This window comes from Pithys albifrons, chromosome 3 (genome assembly GCF_047495875.1).
Source record: "Pithys albifrons albifrons isolate INPA30051 chromosome 3, PitAlb_v1, whole genome shotgun sequence".
NCBI lineage: Eukaryota > Metazoa > Chordata > Aves > Passeriformes > Thamnophilidae > Pithys > Pithys albifrons.
Genome location: NC_092460.1, coordinates 40,076,400 through 40,104,246, shown reverse-complemented (window position 1 = coordinate 40,104,246; position 27,847 = coordinate 40,076,400). Strand labels below are relative to the sequence as shown.

At 41.3% G+C, this 27,847-nt stretch overlaps 1 protein-coding gene across 1 annotated transcript in view; it reads right to left on the bottom strand.

Moving 5' to 3' along the window:
• The window catches only part of VWF (von Willebrand factor), a 140,969-nt gene that overhangs the window by 47,926 nt on the left and 65,196 nt on the right, over positions 1-27,847 (bottom strand). The window contains exons 24-33 of the mRNA XM_071551468.1: positions 27,726-27,845; positions 27,009-27,165; positions 26,293-26,451; positions 25,246-25,381; positions 20,894-22,233; positions 20,057-20,176; positions 18,237-18,380; positions 9,320-9,463; positions 3,748-3,912; positions 1,470-1,513 (exon numbers count right to left, since the gene is read on the bottom strand). Of these exons, the coding sequence (XP_071407569.1) occupies positions 1,470-1,513; positions 3,748-3,912; positions 9,320-9,463; positions 18,237-18,380; positions 20,057-20,176; positions 20,894-22,233; positions 25,246-25,381; positions 26,293-26,451; positions 27,009-27,165; positions 27,726-27,845 (2,529 nt within the window). The remainder of the gene's footprint in view (positions 1-1,469; positions 1,514-3,747; positions 3,913-9,319; positions 9,464-18,236; positions 18,381-20,056; positions 20,177-20,893; positions 22,234-25,245; positions 25,382-26,292; positions 26,452-27,008; positions 27,166-27,725; positions 27,846-27,847) is intronic.

The following is a 27,847-nucleotide window of genomic DNA, read 5'->3' as shown; positions in this document are numbered from 1 at the left end:
AGAGCCTTGATTCTTCATCCCTGTGGATTTGTGGAATTTGCTGGAAGAGGGGAACAGAACAGTGGCACCTTCCTGTGGGTGCTGCATCAGAACACTCCCAGAGTGCTCCAGGGCTCCCAGGGATGCTCAACAGCCTGTTCCAAAAACCAGTGACCACCACGGTGCCTTGTAACACCTACTTTTACTGACTGACAGAAGAGAAAACAAATTCCCCCTAAAGGCTGTCCTTTGAAAGTGTAGTTTGTTTTTATATGGACTGGAGCCTGGCCTGTTTTCTTCGAAGAGCATTCTAGCCAGAACGGAAATTGTGCTTCAAGTTTATCACCAAAAAAAAAATGAAACCTGACATGTCTGAAGTTCAAGTTTAGCCTTCCCAGCATTTATCTACACATACCTGTGCCTGCTCTAGGAGCCCAGAGCCCTGGACACATGCAGTTCAAACAGCAAAAAATATCTGATTATTTTAGGGGGTTTAATTAATGAAATTTTTCAATTTTAGTTTTTGCTTGTTGGTTTTTTTTTTTCTTATTTATGCTATCAGCCTCCAAGCCACCAGATTATACTTAGTGTCTGATTTAGCTGAAGTCTTTATGTGTTCTGACCAGCTGACAGAGGCCAACCACGTAAGGCAGCTTTGTTATAGGCATATTTCCTGTGTCTAGACAATTCATAAGCATTTGTTTATTAGCCACATCCTTCCTTACAGTCATGTCTTCACAAGGGAAAAATCAAAGGAATATTTTCAATCTACTAGAAATTCAAGATGAATCCTAGAGCAGAGCTCAAAACTGATCCCTACTAGAAAAAATGGCACAAGCTCATGCTAATATTTTTAAAGGCATGAAGTATGATATACTCTCAAAAGCCTTGGCATTTCACCTGAGATAAAGAAACTAAACCATTTTTAACATCTAAATAATTTGCTTTCTCACAGCTGGATCACTTTTGAGAGATCAGACAGGTTTACAAATATTTCTGAGCATTTACTCAGGATCAACAAGAGCTTTTCCACAAATTAATCCTGAGAACTTTGATTCCATTACTTAAGAGATGATTTTCCCTAAAGAGATAATTATCACACAATAATTATCTTCCTATAAAATTCCCAGAGTGACAAGATATTTTGAATTTTGGCAGAAGAAGAAGGTCTGCATAGTCCCATTGCCTCTCCCTACACATGCACCTTTATTTTGGCCATGTTTAGCTGTCCCAGAATTTTAAGGAGATAGAAATGCACTATCACATTATCACAGATTTTAGTTCTGCACTGCCTTCAATACTATTCAACACTGCAAGACGAGGTGTCATTAGAGGAAGTCTCCTGTGTGAGCAAAGTTACTCCACCAATTCAAAGGCAACAGATTCCTCTTCCAAAATAATTCTTACTGTTTTCCCACTTTTTTATCATGTTATCTTGAATATATTCATGCTCCTGCACAAACTTTAGACAAGCCAGACAATACACTTACTTTCTTTTTGTTTCCATCCTCATCTATGCATTCTCTGACAGGGTCTGAAAGACAAGCAGACATATTTTAGTCATCTCACTGCCTTGCCCAGCCTTTTAAGTGGTGGTTACCAAAACACAGATGGCTTATTTAAAAATATTATTTAGGCTGCAAGATGTTTTTGTGTGCGTGTTAGCATGTGTGAATCCCTACCTGAAGACTGCAGGCTTTTGTCCAAAGTGTACAAAAGTAAGTCATAGAAGGCACAAACTTTGCTACTGCTCCCATTTCCTGACTTTTGCAATGACACTGGTCCCAAAACACCCTGTGACCAATAGGTGGGCGGCAATTCTACAGCACTTCTTGTACTGACAGCTCTGCCCAGATGGTACTTTAAAAAATCATGGCTTTAGCCCTAAGGCAGGGACCAACCTTACTTCTGAATCTTGTGAAGAACTGAGAATAATTTGGGAAATTATCAGGTAACAAGAATTTACACACCCACATTTATTAAATGCCAAAAGATAAATACAGCATAAATGTGCAAATAGCTGCAATAAGAGCACTTAAATTCAGTTTCTTTACATTCAGGCATTACTGTGATGAGCAATTTTTTATATATTCAGTCACAGGGCACCCCTTGAATTGCAATTTCTCTCTTTATGTGCTCTCACGACACACCTATGGGAAGCAATTTCATTTAGGTGCTATGGCATGACAACATGATTGCCACGTGTCCAGGAAATTAAAACACTGACTAGCAAACTCTTTCTAGAATATTATACTATGGTATCACATATTCACTATGTGCTCTGTCTTTTCCAGGACAAATAATGTATTTCGAAAGCACTTAGGAAATCTTTAAAAGCTTTTTAATAGTATTATTTTTGGTACACTTCCATACATAAGGCAAGACTCCCTCTGTATAAGAAATCCAACTGTGTGAGTCTGGAGGGGAAAGTGATACTTTACAAGCTGTAAGAAACTTATAAAAACAAAACAAAGAGAAAAACAAACAAAAAATAAATCCCCACAAAAAATAAGTTGACACTTTTCCACCAAATAGCAAAGACTTTACCATTAGCAAAAGGAAGAGCTAAATTGTTCAGATTTCGGTACTGAAGATTAGATCTCTATCTTGCATGGGATTTTGAGCTGTTAGGAAAGCTTTCATAAAAATACAAAGCTCTCACACCTCTAGTATTGATAGGTTATAGCACAGATCACAAGAAGAAACTAGTTACTGGTTCCAAATTCCTGCTCCCCATCCTATATCTTGGATCAATGTAATTTACAGCAAGAAAAATCACATATTTCACACCATGAAGAGAGGAAATGCATCTTTAAAAGCTTGTTTTAAAAGAAAAGAAAGAAAATGGCAGCTGTTTAAATCTAGAAAATGGCAGCTGTTTGATGCTCTGGAGAGATTTAAAATGCCAGAAGTGATCCCGGTGGAGAACAATTGGATATCTCTGAGCTGGACTGTGAACACTCTGCAACTTCCTCATTCTCAGTGGTACTTGGCTCTGCAAAGAAGTCCACTTATTGTAAAGGAGATGTAACTGAGCCCTTGTAATGGTGGTAAAAACCTGTGCAATGACTAACACTATGAGACAGTAGGTTGTGGTGAGAACATGTAGATGCTATTACAAGAGAAATAACAATATTTCTAATGAATATCTACATACACTGAGACCAAGGAGGCAAAAGCAGCAAAAATACTGGTCAACATTGAAGCAAGATTCCTTAGTGGAGTACTACTATCTATAAATAAATGAATGCTTGTTTAAAATATTTTACACTTTTTTCACAGTATTTGTTTTCCTAGAAAAGTTAGTTATTTATTATTCTTTTTTCTTCTACTTGGGCTGAATATTTTGTAGACATACTCACAACAATGTCTGAAAATATGTAATTTGAAATCTTCACTCACAACTGACATTTCTGAAGTATGCCCCATTCACTGATGGCAGCCTGAGCTCTCCTGGTGTCCTTCAGTAATGACTAGCTCTGATTATTAGGAAGGTGACAACTCAAAAGTTCAGCACTAAGCAGTTCTAAAGACCTTGCTGGAAGTTGGTTGATTGGAACAGCAAGTGGCTACATGCTTTAAGGGCTCAAATTTTGTTTCACACCCAAGTGATGATGGTGGTCTAGGCTAGCATTTGTGAGGATTGGTGTTGAAACACTAACAAAGGAGCATTGACGTGACTTCTAAAATCAAGCAAAATCATTCTGGCTTCGGTATTTCAATTTCTGTGTTTCGCTCCAGTCATGCAGCCACAACTATTGGACTCACCCATGCACACTTTTTTGATAAATTCACTGTTCAATGTGATCATAGTGGATAAATCCTCAAAATTCTGGAGCTTCATGATTTTGTTAGCACCAGATGGCCCAGCCAAAGCCCTCAGTTGCTCTTCATCGTAGCTATTCCCAACACCAACTGGAAACAGGGATACCCCTAGGAAAAGAGAAGAAAAAGGTTTTAAGTAGGTAGTGCACAGGAGAAGGAGATCTCTGTTCATGAAAGTGGAGGAGTCATCATCCCTGAAGTCTTTAAAAGGCATGCAGATGTGGTACTTGGCAACATGGTTTAGTCATATCCAAACTAAATGATTGCATGGTTCTATAATTTTGGTTTTCATTCGCTTCTTAAGAAAAAAGAACTGAGAAAAGCATTTTCTCCAATAGTTAATTTTCAAGTATTCCTTGCATCATTCCCTCCACATTGGCTAAAGGCATTTAAGGGCTGAAATGGTGATGCTCTAATTACAGCATTAGCTAAGATGAGCTCTATTAATCTTAAGCATAGTAAGTTCATGCATGGTCAACAAAATGCAGCTGCAGATTTAATGAAAACATCTTCACTTCTTTTGTAATGTAAAAAGTCTCAATATATTATTTTCTTTCTTCGGTTACATGGAAATTGGATTATTTTCAAACCACTTAATTAAAAATAACAGTTGATAGTTGTTATGTAGTCCATGCTTTACTCAATAGCTCCCAAAGCAACCTTCAAAGGAAGTCAAAGTTCGTCAGATGAACACACCTGAGGAAGCTGAGGGATACAGGAATAACAGCCAGAAAACTTGAAAAATCATGATGTAGGACACATTGATAGAAGAAGTGTATTCCTGTACAGCTCAGTGCATAATGTGTTAAAAACCTCTTATTTTATTTTTAAAATATAATTACAGTGAGCCTTTCAAGATTCACTGTACTGTAACAGTATTGAATTCATTCCCTGGCAGGCTTGTTTGCTGCTCCTTCAGCTATCAGCAGGTGACTCAGAGGGGAGTTGGAGGCGTGGCTTGCTCGTTAGCAGGAGAGTGAGAAGGCTTTAAAAACATCTCTAGGGAGCACAAGCGACCTGGAGCGTGTGAACAGGAGCGGGCAAACAGGGGCAGGGCACGGCAGTGAGGGCGTGGCACGGCAGTTTGCACGGCAGTTCACACAGGCAGGGCATAAGCCTAGGTATTTCTGCGGCCCTTTTTTTTTTCTGTTTGTTTCTCTTTTCTACCTTTCCCCACAGCTCATGGCAGTCATGCCTCCCCAAAAAAATGAAAGCTGTTGCTCCTGTTAGCAGTGGAGGGGTGTCAATACAGACAGAACCCTCTAAAAAAGGATGCAGCCACTCAGGTCTCTGGCTGCATAGACTGTTTGAGCCTGGACCTGTTACCAGAGGACAGTATGAGAAGCGCCTGCATACGATGTGAGCAGGTGAATGATTTGCTGGGTCTGGTGGCAGAGCTAAAGGAAGAGGTTGATAGGCTCAGAAACATAAGGGAGAGTGAAAGGGAAATTGAATGGTGGAGTCACACCCTTTCCACTCCTAAGGAAGCCCAGCAGGAGATGGTGAAGCCCAGCCCCTCCTGCCATCAGGCAGACAGAACAGACCATAGGGATGGGGACGAATGGAAACAGGTGCCTGGTCATAGAGGCAAAAACACCCCCTCTTGACCCCTTTCACCTGCCAGGGTGCCCTTAAAAAACAGGTATATGGCCCTGGACTCGGACAGTCTCTTGGAGGACAGTCAGGAGGAGGATCTGTCTACAAGGTCTTCTGGTTACCATCAGGCTACTGGACAGGTTACAACTACAGGTAAGAGGAAAAACAGAAGGGTTGCTGTCATCGGTGACTCCCTTCTGAGGGGAACTGAGGGCCCTATATGTCGGCCAGACCTGTCCCACAGGGAAGTTTGCTGCCTTCCCGGGGCCAGGGTGAGGGATATTACCAAAAGACTTCCTAAGCTTATCCAACCCTCAGACTATTACCCGCTGTTGGTTGTCCAGCTTGGAAGTGATGACATTAATAAAAGGAGTACCAGAGTAATTAAAAAAGATTTCAAGGCACTGACCCGATCTCTTCAGGGGACAGGAGCACAGGTAGTAATTGTCTCAGTTCCTGTGCTAGCTGGGATGAATGAGGAGAGGTTTAGGAAAGCCCAGCTTACAAATAGGTGGCTTAGAGGATGGTGCTATCATCAAAATTTTGGGTTTTTTGATCATGGGGCAAACTCCTTGTTGCCCAGTCTCGTCAAAGCAGATGGGCTTCATTTATCTAGGAAGGGCAAAAGAACTGTAGCCCATAAGTTGGCAGGGTTGGTTAGGAGGGCTTTAAACTAGGTTTGAAGGGGGAAGGGGCGGCAACTGGGCTCTCCAGAGATAGGCCTAAGGGCGTAGAGCCCGAGTTGAGAATGAAATCAATGGCCCAGCTGAAGTGCATGTACACCAATGCACGCAGTATGGGAAACAAACAAGAGGAGCTGGAAGCCATAGTGCAGCAGGAAAACTATGACATAGTTGCTGTTACAGAAACGTGGTGGGATGACTCACATGACTGGAGTGCTGCTATGGAGGGGTACAAGCTCTTCAGAAAGGACAGGCAGGGAAGGAGAGGTGGAGGAGTAGCTTTATATGTTAGAGAGTCTCTTGACTCTGTTGAAGTTGAGGTCAGCAGTGACAAGGTTGAGTGCCTGTGGGCCAGAATCAGGGGCAAGGCCAACAAGGCTGACACCCTTGCGGGAGTCTGTTACAGACCGCCCAACCAGGATGATGAAGGAGATGAATTATTCTACAAGCAGCTGGTGGATGTCTCAAAATCTCCAGCCCTTGTTCTTGTGGGTGACTTTAACCTGCCAGATATCTGCTGGGAGCTTCATACTGCAGAGAAGAGGCAGTCAAGGAGGTTTCTGGAGTGTATAGAGGACAATTACCTTCATCAACTGGTAAATGAGCCTACCGGGGGTAAGGCCTCGCTAGACCTACTGTTTACAAACAGAGAGGGGCTGGTAGATGATGTAGTGGTTGGAGGTTGTCTGGGGCATAGTGACCATGAAATAATAGAATTTTCAGTCCTCAGGGATGTAAGGAGAGCCACCATTAAAACCTCTACTTTGGACTTCCGGAGAGCAGATTTTGGCCTATTCAAAAAACTGATTCAGAGCATACCCTGGGAAACAACCCTTAAAGGCAAGGGGGTCCAGGAGGGATGGACATGTTTTAAGAAGGAAATTTTGAGTGCACAGCAACAGGCTATACCAGTGTGCTGAAAGGCCAGCCGGAGGGGAAGACGGCCAGCTTGATTAAATAGGGAGATTCTGCAAGAAATCAGGGATAAAAAGAAAGTTTACAGACTATGGAAAAAGGGGCTGGCTACTTACGAAGAATTTACAGATAGAGCTAGGTCATGCAGGAAAAAAAATAGGGAAAGAAAAGTGGAATTTGAAGTAAATTTGGCTATTTCAGTTAGATATAACAAAAAGTCCCTTTTTAAATACATTAATAACAAAAGGAGGGGCAAGGAAAACCTCCATTCACTGTTGGACTTGGAGGAAAATATAGTTAAGGAAGATGAGGAGAAGGCTGAGGTACTTAACACCTACTTTGCCTCAGTTTTCACCAGTAAGACAGGTGGCCCTCAAGACAACTGGCCTCTGGAGCTGGTAGACAGGGAGAGGGAGCTGAATAGCCCTCCTGTATTCCAGGAGGAAATAGTGACCGACTTACTGAGCCAGCTGGATCCTAACAAGTCTATGGGACCAGACAGGATCCATCCCAGGGTGATGAAGGAGCTGGCAGAAGAGCTTGCCAAACCACTCTCCATCATTTTCCAGCAGTCCTGGCTCTCTGGGGAGGTCTAAAGATGATTGGAGGTTGGCCAATGTCACCCCAATCCACAAAAAGGGCTGCAAGCAGGAACCTGGCAACTACAGGACTGTCAGCCTGACCTCCGTGCCTGGCAGGGTTATGGAGCAGTTCATCCTGAGTGCAATCACACAGCACCTTCAGGGTGGACAAGGGATTAGACCCAGCCAGCATGGATTTAGGAGGGGCAGGTCCTGTCTGACCAACCTGATCTCTTTTTACGATCAGGTGACCCACCTGGTGGATGAGGGGAAGGCTGTGGATGTGGTCTATCTGAAATTCAGCAAGACTTTTGACACTGTCTCCCATAATATACTCCTGGAAAAGCTGCTAGCCCATGGCCTGGACAAGTGTACCCTCTCCTGGATTAAGAGCTGGCTGGAGGGTGAGGCCCAGAGAGTGCTGGTGAATGGAGCTGCATCCAGCTGGCGGCCAGTCACCAGTGGTGTTCCCCAGGGGTCTGTACTGGGTCCAGTCCTGTTTAACATCTTTATTGATGATTTAGATGAGGGGATTGAGTCCATCATCAGCAAATTTGCTGATGACACCAAGCTGGGAGGGAGTGTCGATCTGCTGGAAGGCAGGAGGGCTCTGCAGAGGGATCTGGATAGACTTGAGAGATGGGCTGATTCCAATGGGATGAAGTTCAATAAGGCCAAGTGCCGGGTCCTGCACTTTGGCCACAATAACCCCCTGCAGCGCTACAGGCTGGGCACAGAGTGGCTGGAGAGCAGCCAAGCAGAAAGGGACCTTGGAGTACTAATTGACAGGAAGCTCAACATGAGCCAACAGTGTGCCCAGGTGGCCAAGAAGGCCAATGGGATCCTGGCCTGGATCCAAACTAGCGTGGCCAGCAGGCCCAGGGCAGTGATCCTTCCCCTGCACTCTGCATTGGTGAGGCCACACCTTGAGTACTGTGTTCAGTTCTGGGCCTCTCAGTTCAGGAAGGATATTGAGGTGCTGGAGCGAGTCCAGAGAAGAGCAACAAGGCTGGTGAAGGGACTGGAGCACAAGCCCTATGGGGAGAGGCTGAGGGAGCTGGGGTTGTTTAGCCTGGAGAAGAGGAGGCTCAGAGGTGACCTCAGCACTGTCTAGAACTACCTGAAGGGAAGTTCTAGCCAGGTGGGGGCTGGTCTCTTCTCCCAGGCACTCAGCAATAGGACAAGGGGGCACGGGCTTAAGCTCTGCCAGGGGAAATTTAAGTTGGATATCAGAAAAAAATTCTTTCCAGAGAGAGTAATCAGGCATTGGAATGGGCTGCCCAGAGAGGTGGTGGATTCACCATCCCTAGAGATTTTTAAACGCAGATTGGACGTGGCGCTGAGTGCCATGATCTAGTAAATGGACTAGAGTTGGACCAAGGGTTGGACTCGATGATCTTGGAGGTCTTTTCCAACCCAATTGATTCTATGATTCTATGATAACTTTTCTGTCATCCCTGTCAATCTGCAGTACCTTGGAAAATGAAATTCCACTAATGTGTGAAGCCTGTGGAAGCTTTTCAGCTTAAACTGCAGATTGATCCTGAAGTTACCTGTAACTCAAAGGCATCTTCATCAGGCACATTTTGTTCAGGTCTGTTTCTCACCAGAACATCCTACACAGTAAGGTCAGAACTTACATGAACATACCAGTGTCTTCATTTTTCACCTTTTTTTATAGTGCATTACTTTAAAAGCAACAAATCTACTCAAAACCAGTGACAGTGAAAGGAGATTTACTGTTCAGTCTTGCAGAGAGAGCAGCAGCCTCCACAGTGTCTTCTGATCTCCCTGACACAATGACTATGGCAACCTTTGATGCGCTGGGTCTCCCGCCATGGGGTTCTGACATTGCATTCTGGACTACAAAATTGACGGCATTTCCTAAGAAGAAATGGAGAAATAAATAAGAGATGTGACAGAAAACTCAGCGGAGACTGTAAAACTAAATCTTACTTTACTATTAATGAATTATATTAGCAGGTACTGAAAAATACTTATTCTTAAAGGATTTTTTAATGCCTGCTTTACTACTGCTACATGAAAGATCTCAGCTATTATGGACTTTCCAGTACAACTAAACATCCCAACACAGGAGGATCATCCTCAGCTCTCCAGTTTCTGCAGTCACAGGAACTTTACTGTCTTTCTTAGCCACGAGAATAAAGTTATGCTCCTCACTTTAGTGTCACACAACAATAATCCTTCTGGAAAAGGTAACTACTAAAGGAAAGGATATAGTGTCCTTATTTCCCAATTGCCAAACAACAGTGACACCCAGTGGCGATCTGATCCACAACTTCACATCATGCCGAGCTGTACAGACAAGTTGCTCTGTTCCTAGGGGAAGATCTAGTGCTTCCCTGATTTCCTCAACTTTTTGTATGGGTGCGAAAAGCATACCTTGCCTCCCTACTACAAGCAACCTCTCTGAACTCAGAGTAACCCATAACATAGCTGGGTGATTCATATTAAGAACAAAAAACACCCAAGAAAAACACAACAGACTCCACAAAACTTGCAAACAAATTCTACCTTAGCTAGCAAATCACAAGCTGGAAACTGCTGCCCTTTCATTTAACATCTGTGAACACTCAGGCAAATTTTTCTTAAATATCATGACCTCAGCAAGAGAGCACTTTGTTAGTACTTGCATTTAGACATGTATTTGCACAAATATTTATACTGGGAACCACAATATCCAGCTTTCTTAAAAGCTCCCTTTAGGCTTGGACGTTATCAGGTCAGGAAGTAGAAACGGTACAGGGTGAGTGATGTGACATTCAGGGCAAACAGTGACTGGTGAATAATAAACACTTGAAAGACTAGTTCCTCTTGGTAATCTGCAATAACTGTGGAGCAGAAATAGGTTTGCCTGAGGAATTCACTCCACAATTTATAATAGCTAACATATTTGCAAAACACTGGAAGTCAGACTGTAGATAAATCACCAGCACACCCTCAGTATACCTTAGCACACTCAGCACTTGGTACTTTATGTCCTCTTGCATCATGTCACCCAACTTTTTTCAGTGATAGAAGCAAAGATCCTTTTCCCAAGCTGCTGCAAGCAGGAAGAACCTCTAGGAATCTCACTCAGCACACTGGCTATCGATAAGGCTGAGAGAGCTGGGGTTACCCAGCCTGGAGAGGAGAAGAGTCCAGGCAGCCTTCCAGTACTTAAAGGGAGCTTATGAAAAAGAGGGAGAGGGAGTTTTTACATGGGCAGACAGTGACAGGACAAGGGGGAGTGGTTTTAAACTAAAAGAGGAAATATTTAGATTTGATGTAAGGAAGAATTTTTTCATTCAGAGCGTGGTGGAACAGGTTGCCCAGAGAAGCTGTGGCTGCCACATCCCTGGAAGTGTTCAAAGCCAGGCTGGATGGGGCTCTGAGCAACCTGGGCTAGTGGGTGGCATCCCTGCCCACGGTAGGGGGTTTGGAATGAGATGATCTTCCAGGTCCCTTCCAACACAAACCATTCTGAGATTCCATGTCGGCATGGCAACAACTGTTGGATATTCTACAAGGTTTTAATAAGTTTCAGGAAGAATTTACTCCTTGGAAGAATCTAGCCTAGAATAGCTATCTGAAAAAAAAAAAAAAGCCCAAATGTTTCCTTTGCCACAGCACAGATTTGGAGGTGAAGTTCCCTTCTCAAACCCTGTTGTTTTCCCCACCCTTTCCTGTTGTCCCATATCCCCTTCAGTTCCTGACTGACATCCTCATATCCCCTTTCCAATTTATCCAGCAACTTTTTTCTCCATTAGTCCATTATCACAGTTTCCTCCACAGAGCCCCAGCTTCGTGTTCATCTCTCCACACAGCTGCCCACAGCTAAAGAGCTGGGACCAACCAGGAGCTTCTCTGACCTACAGCATGAATAGGAACCACATCAATTACTCCTTTTTTAAGCTTCCATCTCTCATCTATTGTTGCCTCTACTATAAATCTCCTCTCTAGAAAAGGTCATGTATTTTCCCAAGCCCAAGTTTTCAAATGGGAAGATTCATGTTTGTTTAAATCAAATTCAACATAAAGCTTTCAACAGTATTTAAGAACAAAATAGGATTTCTCTCTTCTGTTTCTTACTGTGCAATGATTACCTTTTATTTAGATTCATTTTATTACTATAATTTAATTTTCATCCCCACTATAATTCTGAATTATATTTTACATATGAAATAAAAACACTTTTGTGTTTCTGTTCAGTGAAAACCTCAAAATTTTGAATGTTTTTCTACTTGCACCAACACACATTTTAAAACATTGTTATTATTTAGGTGATGGCAATTCCATTTCACAAACTACTATTACTGACCCCAAAAAATTAACTAACCCCATGTATTAACTCATGTCCTCTACATCTGTCTCATAACCCGTGTTACAATTGGTTTTGTGTCTGTAGAGGTGGATGTCAGATGCAGAATGGCAGGTTAGCTATAAATAACTCAGCATAAAACAAAACTTAGAAAATTATTATGACTATATTCCAAAACCCTGAGATTGATCCAAGATGGTCACCATGCCAGAAGATTATCTCATTTCCCTTTTGTCCCATAAATAATTACCAAAAAAAAAAAAAAAAAGAAAAAGTGTTTCAGGTTTTAACTTTCAAATATTTTAAATTAAACATTTTCACAGGAAGAATCATAAATGATTTTTCATTCAATTTGTGAAAAGTACCCAAAATTTCTGTGTTTGCCTTTTCTTTTTAATGACCCTTTGACTTTTGCATGGTTGGTGTGGTCACCAGCTGCTCCATCTTGCTTTTCCTTTTTTGCATTAATTCTGAAAATTTTCAGATACTTCCATACATATTTGTAAAGGAAAATCCATTATTTTTACAATTTCTTATAAAGAAATCAAGTACCATTGCAACAGAACCAGTGACTATTTCAAAGTTCCACAAAACATTTCCTCATTTTAATGCATGGAAAATTTGGTTTAGCATACTAAAAACTCTTTGGATTTATCCCTTTATTTTGAAGCCAGCTTTAGAGAAAAGAGCCAGGTGTCTGAAGACATGAGCAAAGGAACACTTTTGTCCTGTCAGTGGGACTCAGAAAGTCCCCATCCCAAGCTGGAAGCAGTCACTTCTCAGCTGTTTATCTCTCTATCTCACCACAGAGGGAAATAACAAATCCCTCAAAGGCCACAATAAAAATTATTGACTGCTACCAAACCAACCAAGGTGAACATGTTCTTACTGTGAGACCATAACACAACAGTAAACTGACATTTCCATCCCAATAAAGAAATATTAACATGTTTACACTGACATAAACAACACCAAGCACAAGGCTGTTTTAAGACTTGGAAGAGTGTCCACAGCACAGAAATATGGAGAGAATCACAAAATGGGTTGGGTTAGAAGGGCCATTAAAGATCATCCCATTCCAACCCCCCACCATAGGCAGGGACACCTTCCACTAGCCCAGGTTGCTCAGAGCCCCATCCAGTCTGGCCTTGGACACTTCCAGGGATGTGGCAGCCACAGCTTCTCTGGGCAACCTGTGCCAGACAAAACATCATTTGGCAGTACTGACAAGGGGCAACCCACAAGCTCCAGTGCATTGAATGGGAGGTCTCTGATGGGGTTTAAGGGTTGGTTGCACATTTTTAAGCATTTTCTCTGTGCGTGCATGCAACCCTAAGCCCAGACTAGCAGCCAGCATGTTTCCACATACTGAATACAAGAGTAAATTATGTTACACTCGTATTGTTTTTACAAATGGCTTCTGTTTCTCACATACACAAGGTGCTACCAAAAAAAAAAAAAAAGAAAAAAAAAGAAAAAAGAAGAAAAGCAACAAATGGGCTTTAGAAGCAAAATCACTTCTAAACTCACATGTATTTTAGGCATTAGACATCCTTATCCATGAGAAACCAAGACGAAAATCTCAAAGCCAAAAGCCTTCAATGCATGCAGGAGAAGAACAGAACTGAGAGCTGCATGACACACAATAAAATATCTATGCAGCAGACACGATGGGGAATGTGTGTCTGTCTGTCCCTGACTTCTTGCTCCTCTTCTCCTACTGCCTTCTAACACATTACACTTGCAGTGGCCCTAACAGGAATAATGGCCACAATTAATTCCTCATATGAACAAACCCCCTTCTCAAATCTGAACTGAACAAAAAGACCTGGCTTGCAGGAGCACCAAGCCCTTGCAGCTCAGTCAGGAGGGTTTGACCAGGGAAAAAATGCAAATAAATCAAAAGAGAAAACAAAACACCAGTTGATCTATATTGGCTGCTTTAGAAAAGGCATTTCTAAATCAAAAGGCATTTCAGTCATTCCAAAAGTTGCCAGCACCTTCTCTCCATCTTCCAGTGCTGATACACTCCTGTCTTATTGACACTATAGAGGTAGAAGAAAAAAAGGCATATTTGGAATAATCATTAAAGCAAGGCCAACAGAGAGGGAGGAAAGAAGATGACACTACTGCGTGACCCTCTAAGCTAAGACCATGAACATCCAATGCTCAACTTCTGACAGTTGGAAAGGGCTTTGTAAGAACCTTCTTTGGTTGAATTCAACAAGATTATTCAATATGGGCTAATGAGCTGAATAATTTTTTTCCTGATTTTATTTTTAATTACCTGATGGACATTTAAGCTAGACTTGTATTCTGAAGTAATAATTCAGAATGGTTTGTGTAGACATTCCTGCCAAGACTGAAAGCTGATTAAATGGACATAAACAAGCTTTAAGGACAAAAGACAATCTCTTGAGTATGGTTGGAGGTGTTTACTGGGAGTCTACAGGGAATTACACTAGATTCTGCCTTATTGAACAGTTTCAATAATGATTTGTATGGAGGATGAAAAATGTGTAAAAGGTATGCTACTCTGAATCACAGATATTCATTTGGGAGCAATTATGAAAATCATGGAATGAATTGAAAGAGCACGAGGTGCCCTAGAAGTGTTTGAAATATACCCAAAAAATAAAAATGAAGATTCCTCCCAGCATAAGCCAATCTGGAACACACAGACGTTTAATGGTTTGGCAGATGCCCCAGAGAAAGCAGAAACTTCCTAGGAGCAACCTTTGCAATTATTGTCTTTAATTTTGTCTGAAATGAGGAATGAAATGTAAAGCTCCCATGAGGGTCTGTGGAGTTGTGACAGACAGAAGATTCCAAAGAGATGGAGGTTTCTGCTGAGAACTTCTGAATCAGTGCCTTAAGTGGGGTCAGTGGTTTCTCTAACATTTCTGCAACATCTTGACAAAAAAAAAAAAAAGAACTGCAAGAGATCTCCACAAGTCCAGAAAGCTGCCTGGGAAAGAAATAAAAAAGAAAGGTTTCCTCAGACCTTGAAGTGATATAGAAGAAGCCAATACTACCTGGGTGGTGGATATTCCAGATTGGATCTACTGAACCAAGGATTTGTCTAATAAGGAGTAATCCCCCATGATTATAAACATAGAAACAAAAAATGGTTTGGGTTGGGAGAGACCTTAGATATCATCTAGTTCCAATCAGGGGCACCTTTCACTTAATCAGGTTGCTCCATAATCCTGTAGGTGGTCTTGATATCTTAATTCAGGGTCTTGATATTGAATTGGGATTTTTAATCAAAAATAGAAGAATATTTCAATTTTGAAACAAATTAGCTATTGCGAACTGACCCTGTGCTTTAGACAGTCATCTATTAGCACATTGATATTCTGGCATTAATATGTGTCAATTAACAGAATACCTGGATTTTTTTAAAGAGCAGCACAAATCTATCAGTCCAATATCCCACCACCACTGAAAGGAGCATGCCCAAAACCCTCTCTTCTGCTTTTCTGTCTCTGCAGGTCACAAATCCTGCACTTCTTTTACTACCAAGGGCTTTTGATGATCCCAGGCTCCAGCAGGAGCACATTCAACTCACAAACCTTGTAAGAAATTACCTACAAAAAACAAGCAAGCAAAAAGTGAATTAAAAAAGTGGAGGACAGTGAATTAAATTAGTTCAGGCAAGAGATTAAGTAGGAACCCAAAGCTGGGTTCAGAAAGTTGTTCAGAAACACTAGTGGAAAACAAGTGAAGATTTCTGTCAGGGGATGGGAGCCCTCCACAGCCTTGGGTAGGTGATGAGGAGACAAGATTTTGGGAATTCTATATAAACCACATCACTTGGGGCACAGATCTGCATGAGGAAAAGTGCTATGGTGGGCCCATGCCATCTAAACCAAAGGGAAGTTTAGAAGAAAGACATTTATACTTTCTTAATCATGACACTAAAGCTGAATGCTGCTAATCAAATATGTTCGTAACTGCAGAAAGTAAAAATATTGAAGGAGGTTTTTTTATTTGGTGGTGGGGAACACACATTTCTTTCCCTGATGTTGCTTTTAATACAGCTGAGCCACACAGATCATGCTTCCTCCAGATTCTGAGTCCGAGGCAGGCAATGGGCATGGGAAATGTCACCCTAGATGACTGACTTTTTACTAGGACAACAAGCAAGCAAAGTCATGTTTTTACAAAGTGTTAAGCAGTATTTACTGTAGGGATGGCTCAATGTGCTCCATGTGACTGTCCTAAACACCCCCAAATGCTGAACAGAGGCATGTTTATGTGTTCTCAGTTCTCTTACACAGCTCACTTTTGAGCTGAATGAAGGCTTATTCAGTCAGCTCTTCTTGCAGTCAGTTTTCTCCCTTATTTTTCCCCTCAGTTGTTTCTTATGCGAAGTTGTACAAAATTTCATGGTGTCTGAATATCCCCAGAGCTGCTTCTTGATAGGCTACTTAAGCCAAAATTTGCCTCATGTTATTGAATATCCCCACTGCATAAGCATGGGAAAGCTTTGTGGTTTAGGCTGCTTTTTTCTGGTCTTCCTATAGCCTGGAATATGTTGTACTTTATCATTATTTCTTACTACTAAAAGGTCTCTCTCTCTTGGAGTTTCCTTGTGGTTAAATCAAGCAAAAAATGAAATGCTTACTGCAGCAATGGCAACAGCGCCTACAGCTGCTCTCTGCACATAAGCTTTTTTGACCAAATTAGCGTGATTTGCATCAGCAAAGGCAGAACAAACACCACACTAGACTGTGCTTCCACCATAGGGAAACCAGTGCAAATGAGAAGAAACATCTCCAGTCTGATAGTAATGACATTTTTGATGTGTATATCCTGATCAAGGCTAGAAAAGATTTTCAAAGCCACCTAAGGAACTGTAACATCCAGCCTGAGCCACCTACATTTCTCCAGCAGGCTCTGCCTTCCCAGAAGCCGGAGCACAAACACAAAGAATGGCTGTGCCTTTCCCAGGGATGCTGCCTCCTGCACAGCCAGCCCCATTCACACCCATTACAAGGTGCAGGACAGCACCGCAGTGACTTATTTTCATTACTTCATTTGGGAGGAACTACTTCTACTCTATTCCACTTTGGTTCATCACACCACATCCCTCATCATGGTCTCTGAGTGTTTTCCAAGGAGACATAAACAAATCACTAACGAGGATGTCATGTGGCTGCCTCTCCCATTTCATTTCCCAAAGGCCATGTTTGCTCTGTTTATCCTGCAGTTTTGAGTGGCTTTCTATGCACATTACATGGAAGGCTTCACAAAACTTATCTATTTGTATGTAACAATTTATCCCACAATGAGCCTATAGAAGTCTCATCAGCCATCTGGTATTTTTATTTCTCCAGGCTGAGAAAGCAATCATAGCTAATCCTCCTGCGAACTATGGAAGTCAGGTTTTATTTCTCACTTTTCTGTACCAATAACTCTTTACAATCCAAAGTAGGCCAACAACCCTAAAAATCTGTGTATTCCTTAACTCTTATAGGACCCTAATGCTAGGTGTCTGCCAGAGCAAATGTGGTTCCAATCCAGAAGAACAAAATTCTCAGGATATCTGGTGAAAGATCAGATATGCTGCAGGAGAATCATTTTTTGCTAAACCCTGCAACTGATATAAGTGTGTGCATTGAGCTTCCACAGACCCAGTGGGAAATATGGGTGCTATTTAAGCTCATGAAAATTGAAGTGGACATGTTTTTCAGTTGTCTGGAACAGAAGATGACATTTCAGAAGTAACTCTTCAGCTAAGGTGTTGCCTTAGACAATCCTTCCTCACCTCTCCCCGACACCATCCCCAGCCTTGTGCCAGCCTAACTCCTCATGGAACCAGCATAGCAACTTGGATGAAGGAATTAACCACGCAGAATATAACTACTGTTCGGTTTGGAACCAGATGGGTTGCACTGGCTCAGCACAAACACCTGCAAGGGCAGCTACTGAAGTCAGCACAAGCAGTTCAGCTGCTAAAGGTCTCATCAACTAATCAGCACTGAAAGGTTAATGATCAAAGTCGTTACCACTTGATTATGTTTTGCTTGCTTGAAAGATAATGAATGCAAATCCTGAGAATTACTTTAAGGCTTCTTTCCAAAACACATTAAGATAAACCATAATTCATGTAACCTACTAATACACTCGAATAGAGAAAATTGAACCTTAACAAGAAAAGCACACATGGTAAAGGTATGAATGAAGAAAAAGAACTTAAGAATCCTACTGCAGAATGCTACTACAATAGTATTGACATAAACTGGTGCTTGGGGTCAGGCTATATTTAGCATTTCTTGGGGGTTTTATCCTCATTTTGTTTAAAAAGTCAAGATGCACAAAATCACTCACCAAGTCTGGTGGGACCTTGCTCCCTTTGTTGAATGGACTGCACCATGTCTACAAGCCTTTCAGTCTCCTGAGGAGTGTTCCACGAGATTTCTAGATTATTTTCTCTGGCATATTGCAGAACTGACACATGAACTGAAGTATTGCCTGAAGCAGAAAACAGAAAATAAACACTTTAAGCAGTGCATATGAATGCCTTAAAATAAATCTAAAGAATACATTGTTGTGACTTACATCAAGCACAGCTAGACAGTGATTTTCCATCAGAGTGTGAAAGCTGCATTTTCAATCAAAAGATCAAAACTGAGCTATATTCAGGTGAAAAAATATGCAACTGCTGGAAACAGTTGCTTTTCTGGTAGGAGTCAGTATGCAGTATTTTAGACCAAATCAATTTGTTTGTGATTGGAGAATTTCATTTCACTCATCTCCAATCTTATTCCTTTTCCATTTTTAAATCATCTAAACTTTTTTTTTTTTTTACTCGCACACTGTTTTGCACATGCAGTGGTTTGATGCCCCATTTGTCAGATGGGCCAAGCTCCCTGGATGACTCTATCCCATGCAAAATTCCCTCTGACATACATCACTGGAGTGACATACATGGGGCCATAGTGCACCCAGGGAGCTTGAGCTGCACAAGGGAACAAAGAGAAATTCCAAGTCCTGCTTTTCTCTGGCACCCTGGTTCTGATTATACATTCTGTAAGAAGTATGAATAAAATTGTTGAGAGAGTTGATATAGATAGTCAAAAACTATCAGATTTGCAGAATTGAACCAGCCAATACATCGTTTGTAATGACTGGCTATACCTCTCCATGGCCTTAGAAGGACTTCTACTGTGTACTGAAGATATCTATATATGGAATACAATTAGTCTTTTCCAACTCTTTGCAACGCATTTATGATTTAAGTTAATTATTGTTATTTCATCTACCCAGCAGCCCTGTATTGATCTGAATATTGGTTGCAATCTACATTTTATAGTTTTTCCAGAGAGGAATCATTTCATAGCTAGATTATTGTTGTCCTTTTGATAATGATGCACCATTTGCTATTACAGGCTTCAAAGGTAAGGAAAAAAACTAGACTGACAGAAACTGTCTCTTCTTTATTGTATAGTTTGTGTTTATTTCACTTGTCTTGCTTCTTTATACCATGATGAACACAATTTTCATAATCAGAATATCTTCCATGTCTGATCTCTAAAAAAACTAAGTGATTCTACACATACAGAAATGCTGTATTTTAACTCTATGACCTCTCTAATTAGCACAAGCACTGCTAATCATCACCTCTTCTGGAAGCACAGGCAAAATATGAAATTGTCAACACTCAGTGGGAAACACCATCAGTAGTGGCAGTTGTGCCCTGGAAATAGTTTAATGCTGAACTGAAAAAGTAGAATACTAATTGAAAAACAAACAAACAAACAAAAAAACCAGGTTTGTTAAATGCTACTGGGAAAACACAGGATTCTGTGCATCTCCTGCCACATGGATGGACTTGGTACAAAGGAACACAAAGACCAAAACCTTGCAGTCAGGCCAAACCTGAAGCAAAAACCCTCTGAATTACCCATTCTTGGGCCAGAAGAGAACGTGAATTATTATTTTCATGTATGCCAAACCCAATCCAGAACTGAATAAAAAACAGGTATTTTTGCTTTTCTGTCACAATCACATTCAGGTAAATCGCCATCCAGTCACAGGGACCCTTTAGCTTGTTTGGAACACTCAGGTTTACAGGACAGCATCAACCAAGGTGCTCGTCAAGAATACAAAAGATCTTCCCCTGCTTTAGTTAAAAGACAGGTACATACTGATCACAACACTTTCAATAAATGCCCGCACAAAGTTTTTCATTTCCTCGAACTCTGCTGCTCCAATATTGGAACTTCCATCCAGAAGAAACATGACATCCATAGGTTTGTTGCACAACTCTGAGGGTGGGATGAAGCAAGAAGGAAAAAGGTTATTTTATACATGCTAAACAAAAGAAGTATCCGCTGATCTATTGGCAGGAGCAGAAAGGGAGGATACACTTGCATTTTGGGAAAACAAAGGAGGATAACGACCAGTTGAAACAGTAAGTGATGCTCCTGAGATTCATGTTCTGTAGGATACATGGGTATTTGAATTCCTGATTTTCTACTAATTTTATTTTACTCTTAAGGGACTAAATCAAAACCCAACAGCAGACAACAACAACAAAACCCAATCCAAACCAACAACAAGCAAAACAAAAGCACACACAAAATACCCTCATTACCCCCAAAAACAAATAAAAAGCAATAACAAAAGAAAAACCCAATGAAGTCCTTTTGGGAAAGAAGTAGTAAAATCTTATGTTATACTAGGCAGAGAAGAATAAGTGGTTTTCTCCTCCAACCTATCTGAAAACTGCTGCACTCTACTGACAAAACAACACAAGAACTTCTGAGGCTACAGAAGGCTCACTGCAGGTCTGTGCTCACTTCTATTGAACTGGGGAAGCATCCTCAGCCTCCAAGGAAGATAAATAGTCCTTCCTTGGCATTTGAACAAGAAGATACCAAACCAGATAGAGAAGCCCTTCAAATTTCATTAATGTGAGGGTAAATGGAAGAGATGAGGCAGAAAAAAAGAGGAAATTACACAGAAGATACACTCAATTTTACCTGTAATTTCGGTCCAAAGTTTATGAGAGCAGCATGACTGCAGCACTAATTCAGGTGCTTCTTCAATAAGTCTGTTATAACTATCCAAGATAATTGGGTCATTAGGCTGGCTGATTCTTCTGAGCTCTTGGATATTTGCACTGGGGGTTATGCCTATGGGAATAACATTTATGCTCCTGGGAGGTCGTGTTATAACATCAGTGGAAGGACTGGATGACACCATATATACCAAGTGAGGAACATCTTTTCTGCCCCCATTCACTGCTGTAAATGTGTGTTGGGAAATATAATTGAGGGCATTCCCAGTGTTGCTAGCCTTCCCTCCTTGGTAGGGTATGCCTCTCACCTTCTCAATAATACTTTCCTTTGACTGCATTTCCCTAAAGGAATACTCCAGAGTGACAGACTCTGAATACTGCATGATCGTAACATGAATATATTCCTGTCCCACATTCATCCCTATGATCACCTTCTCAATGAACTTCTTGACTTTATTGAAATTTTCTTCCCCCACATTGTCAGATCCTTCCACAATAAAAGCAATATCCAGCCTTTGGGGAGTGGACTGTGCTGAAAAGGGTGGTGGAGTTGTGAATCCCAAAGGGGGAAATAGGACACTGGATGCCGTTGGAATGGATGTAGCTGGTAGCAGAGAACTTTCCTCAGGTCCCAGCTCACACAGGCTATCAATGAGATCATCTCTTTTTTCCATTAGTTCTAAAACATTGCTAACTCGGAAGGACCTGTTAATTGGTGACTGCCTTTCCATGAACTTGACCTGCTCCACATTGATGTACGGCCCAATCCCCACAGGTACCACTGCGATCTCTTTATTCTTCATCAGCTGGAGGATGTTGCGGACTTTTCCTGAAGACTTGCTTGCTATAAATAGCACTGCAATTCTGGCAGCATTGGTCCTTTCTGCTTTTCCAAACACGTGGAACACAGAGTATTTAAGGACTTCAGAGGCAGACGCTTCTTGATCACCTGTGTACTTTATGCCTTGGACAATTTTTCTCATCTGGGAATTTGTTTTGATATCTTTAAGGCTGAGATAGATTGTGGGACCAGCCCTATACACCAGAACTGACACTCGGATTTTCTTCTGGGAAATGTGCAGTTTCTTCATCATGCCAATTACAAAAGACTTCAGCTGCTCAAAGTCCTCCTCTGACAGTTTATTGGAGCCATCGATTAGGAAGGCCAAGTCCATCATCTTGCTGCATGAGTATTCACTGGCTGGTCGCTCAATATCCTCCTCTGGAATGGGTGTTGTCAGGGTTAGGGTGCTCTCCACGGGCTCACAGGCTACACAGGTTAAGTTCTTCCCTTCACACAGACTACAAAAATCATTGCAAATAATTTTAAATAACAATTCTTGCAATAACATGTCACCCACATATAACAACAGAATGTTCACACAAAACCAATTAAATATCTCAAAAGCACAACAAAACTGAAACATGATGTGAATTACTTTTTTTTCCCGCAGGCCATTTTCCCCTAATTGCCAACAAGGTAGTTATTGTACAGCTAAATCCTGTGTGTTCATGCACGTTTATTTAGGTGCAGGAAACTTGGCAAACTACAATTAATTGTCAGAAGAAACTCTCCTTACATAAACTTCTGGCAAAATGTGTAAAATTTGTGTCTGAAAACTGCTAGGAACCCATGAGGATCAGCAGTAAAGCCATTGGTGGACTGAACTGACTGATCTGGTTTGCTTCACAAGGAAGCAAACCATGAGGCAAAGTGGAGGCAGCTGACACAATGTAAAATCCAAGAGTAGGAAAGATGTTCTAGTTCTGATACAACTCCACAGACTCTGTGCAGGGACCTGGTTTATCCAGATTTTAACCTTGGTGAAATTAAGTCTGTTTTCTACCTCTATAGTGCACTAAATTCCTAGGATTTTGCCTGACTTCATTTTGGTTTGAATACAACATTGGGCACATTTTCATCCTCCGTTGGTTTTTGTGTCTCTGTTATCTTCCTATTATGTACAATGATTTCTTTCAGTCCCTTTTCTCATATTAAACAGCTTATTTCCACTATATCTATTATCTCTTTTTAGTCCTATATCTTCCCTCACCATTTCTACTAACCTCCATTTTCTCTTTTCCAAGTCTGCTCCTATTTTCCTTTTCCCCCATCTCTGCCTTTTCCACTATTCATCCTTCTGTACCATCATGAGCTTTTTTCCCATTGTCACCATCCACCTTTCAGGAACTTGTTTACAATCCATCCATCTTTAGCAAGTCTTTAAAACTTCTGTCCTTCTAATTCCTGCTTGCATGATTCTCTTTATTTTCTAGAATCATAGAATCCTTTTGGCTGGAAGGGACAATTAAAGGCCATCTAGTCCAACCCTGCTGCAATGAGCAGGGCCATCTTCAACAGATCAAGTTGCTCAGAGCCCCATTCAACCTGACCTTGAATGTTTCTAGAGATGGGTATCTACCACCTCTCTGGGCAACCTGTGCCAGTGTTTTACCACCGTTATTGTAAAAATCTTCTTCTTCAGATCCAATCTAAAGTGATCCTTCCTCAGTTTAAAGCCATTACCCTTGCCCTGTCGGAGCAGGCTCTGCTGAAATGCTTGTGCCCATCTTTTCCACAGGTCACCTTTAAGAACTGAAAGGTCACAATTAGGTCCTCCCTGGATAATCCTCTTCTCCAGGCTGAACAATCCCAACTCCCTCTGGCTTTTCTCATAGGAGAGGTGTCCCAGTCCTCTGATCAACTGCACTTATCAGAGCAAGGAACGTGAGTGTACTCACACACAGGGTGGAACAGAGTCTATATATATTCTCCTTGTCTTACTGGACAGTCCAAGAAACAGAAGAGGAAAAGGTTAGGAAAGAGCAAGGACCAAAAAATGCTTGTTTTCACTGCCAGAGAAAACCCAGGATGTACAAAGTAAATGAGTGAATACTGGAAGAACGTGCCATTTTCCAGGAAAACACATCACTTCACTTCACACGTGGCACCTTTGTTTAAGTTCTCTTAGTTCAAGTGTTCTGTTCTCTTCAAGCTCATTTTAGTATCTTCCTAATTGCAGAATGCACAGTCACTTCTGGCATTAGTGCATAGCAACAGAAGATTTATTATTTTAATCCTAATATGAACAAGGCTCTTCTAGTTTCCAATTTCCTTTGGATATTTGCTATGAAATTCATTTTTGTGCAATATTTTCTATTGTTTGTACAGATGGTGTAGGCATCTAAATTAGGTGACAGCTATGCAAAAGGATGTTTCCCTAGTGAGGTAAGTTTTCCTAGTGTTCTGAAATCTTTTGTTAGCAGTGGCCAGTGTATCAACATTTAAGATAAATTATTATTAAGGAGTACGAAAATTAGGGAACAGAGACTCATTTATGAAGACTCTTTTTTGACCTTTTGATGGAATTCAAGGCTCTTTGTGTATATTGTTAAGAAAATATATATTTGATTAGCCTTAGAGCTCAAGCCCTGGATTTATAGCACAGATGTATGGGAACTCTGGCAAGAAACCAGGAATTGGAAACTTGTACCCATTCAGAGCTTCTGTGAGGTTCAGAACACTTGAAGTTAAAAGTGTTAGTCTGGGCTAATAAGTGCTGAGCTTTTACAACTCGCTTTCCATTAAATCTGATCAATTTATAGGATGGAAAACTCTCACATTTACAGTGTTATTTGCGACTGGTGAAAGTATCTATCAAGGGTCCAGACAGCCAGAGAATGCCAAACTTTCAGATACTACAATACATGCCATGGGGCATTATACAGAATGCAAACAGTCTCTGCTGCAGTGCAGCTTAAGGCCTCCATCCTGCACAGCACACAGCACCATGGACCCTGCCATTCATTCCTCACACTTGGAAATGTGTGCATGCAGCATCAGATCATGGGATATCATCTTAAACTCTCATGGAAATTGGTTTTCCAGTAACAGTACACAATTCCAACTGCTAATAATCTAAGCAAGTTCTATGCTGAGTGCACATTTGGACCTTTTGCCATACACAGGATATTTTGTAGCACTGGCAGAAGAAAAGAGTCTGACAGCTTTATTGATGTTGAATCACACATTGCAGTAAAAGAGGTGGAACATCTGAAGCCAATAGGGCCACCTACACATGGGAAAAAGGCCTTTTTTGAAAGGAATTCATGAATTTCACTTACTTCAGTTCAGATGACATCCTATAATCACTGAAAAACTCCAACTTTGGGTTCTGTGTGAAGGGGTATTGACATAAAAGATGATTTCCAAGCTTCTTTTTAAGCGATATATTTAAAGTTACATCCATCAACTTATTAACATGGATGTACTTCATTCCTGTCCCTTCATCCTACTGCATAAACCCATCATACCAAGATTGACAGCGCTGTAGATCATCTCTGTTCAAAACTATTCTCCTTCCATGAGGAATCTTGTCATCTCCATGTGCACACACAGGACAGTCTTCTGGACTGACACAATCCAGGGACAGTTCATCAAGGATTTTCCCTGTTTCAGAACAGCGCAGCAGTAAAAAACACCAATTTTCATGAATTGTAGAGTTAATCATTGCACTAAAAACATAAAATTGCTTCTGAGGTGGGTTCAAACCTTCTGAAGACATGGAGAAGTATCTCCTCCCTTCATAATAGCTTTTATTTAGACATTGGAAGTACTTAATCCAGTGTATACCCAATGTATAACTTATATCTATAGAACTAAGCATGAGGGATGTCAGGAAAAAAATGGTATTTTCCTTTTTACATGTATATTGTTTATTTCTCCCTCTATCCCCTACCTCTTTCTGGTCAGACATACCAGGACCCAGAATGGTTATTTTGGGTCTTAAAATATCTTATCTCTTTGCCTTCATGTCTCCTCACTCTGTCTTTAGGAACAATTTTCACTCTTTCCCTTTCTCTCTGTCTGTCCTCTCCCTGCACCATATTTATTATATTTCGTCTTTCCTTTTCTACAAGATAGTTGTTGGGAACAGTTAAGCTGAAAGCTCAAGCTCACAGGAGGATGCCTGCTGGGCACTCTCAGGAGCATCGTGGTGGTATTAAGCAGGTCAAGGTTTCCCTCATTGTCACAACTGCTCTGAAGGAGCAGCACAAATTCGTACCTTATTTTAACCACAGAGCCAACAATCTCTGTTGCCATACAGCCCCTAATCCTCTCATCCTCCTTTCTTATCAACCTGTTCCCATCCTCTACTGTTCTTTCTGGCATTGTTTCATCCTCCTCTTCTGGTACCACTTCATGCCCTCCCCACACTGGGCTCATCTGACAAACTCAAACCAAGATTCCCATCCACTTCCCCTCCTTAGGCAGTAAAAAATTGTTGTGAAAACACATCAGTAAGCCTGTTAAGGAGAAGAAAAAGGTAACTATTTAAGTGAAGCAAAAGATAGACCTACCTGCAGGACAGTATACATGGCATCCTTCCACACACTGCAGAGGACACTCCAAAGGCTGTGGGTGTTGGCATGTTATAGGACAAGCAGGTCCACAGATGTTATATCTCCACTCACATTGATAGTCTAATTCATTTTTATTCAGGTCCTCACAGCTTTGTGCTATGCAGGGAAAGAATCAGAGGCAAAAATATCCAACCTGAGTATTTATTCACCGTGTCTCTCAGAACAATGACACCAACTGTCATATAAGGGACCATAAATACCTAGAAATATTTCCACCTTTAGCCAAACTTAAGTTGTTTTTTTCTACATCCAGGGCAGGCCACATCTTCACACTTGGATCTTTTTTCACACAGTGAAATACTTGCTCTGGACCAGAGGTATTTGGGTTTGATAACAGCAAATGCAAAAAAAAAAAGCCTCAAACTGTAAATTTGAATTAATGCACATACATATATTTCAGAAAACATTTCTATCTCTAGATTTGTTTGCACCACAGACTATTACCTCCCCTAACTGATGGAATGGGGTTTTAAGGTACAACTCTGAACAGAAATAGAAAAGTAAGTGGAAATGTCAGCATGAGCTGCCAGCCCAGTCCCATTAAGGTGAAATTCTCTGGACATCAGTGGGAGAAGAACTAAGTCCGACCAGTTTATCTGAGCCAAAATCTTGAACCTTTTCACCCAGTTCTTCCTCATGCACCCAGTACTTACGGCACAGGGTTGGGGACCTCCAGTGGACTGCAACACCTTTCTGTGCACAGACATGGGCATAGGCTGCTATGGCGTCACAGAAACAAGCACAGTCCCCAATAGATTCACAAGCACAGGTGTCATACATGCAAATGTCTATGTAGGGCTCAGGATTCACCTACAAAAGAGAAACACGAGGCACAGCACACTTAGTGATTCCCTTCATCTCCCTCCTGTACACATATTTAAACTTCAGATGATTTGGCTGCTCCACTTGCCAAGAGTTGAGGTGCCACACAAATCAGTGCACATGTTTCTGCTGATGTCAGCAAGACCACATTTTTGAAGTTTCTGTATAAACTGCAATTTGCCATTCCTTAATATTGCCCAAATGGAAAAATTTTATATGCTTTTTAGGCCTTATTCCCACACCTCTTGTGCAGCACCTTCGGTAGAATGCAGCCTGAATAGTATTACATTAGTTTAGCTCTCCCTTCTTTCAAGTCTCTGGGTTGTACTGTAAAATTTCCCTCAGTTACTCCACAGCTTACTACCAGGGGGTATCTTGCATTTTCCCATGAAGCATCAGACAAAGGACAGGATGAGAGATGAGAGCACAAGTAGTCTCCCTTAAGTCCCATGTTCTGTCAACACAATCACTTTTTCCTTGAGCTATAACCATTCTCAGCACAGACCACATAGAATTAAAGAATGTGAAATGCATGACTCAATACTCACAAATTTTTTGCATTCTTTGAAGAGATCTCCAGACAAAATGCTGCATGATGATTCTACCATCATCTGTTTCACTACGTTTCCACCACACAGTGAAGGCATCAAGGTCTGTTCCAGACTGGGCT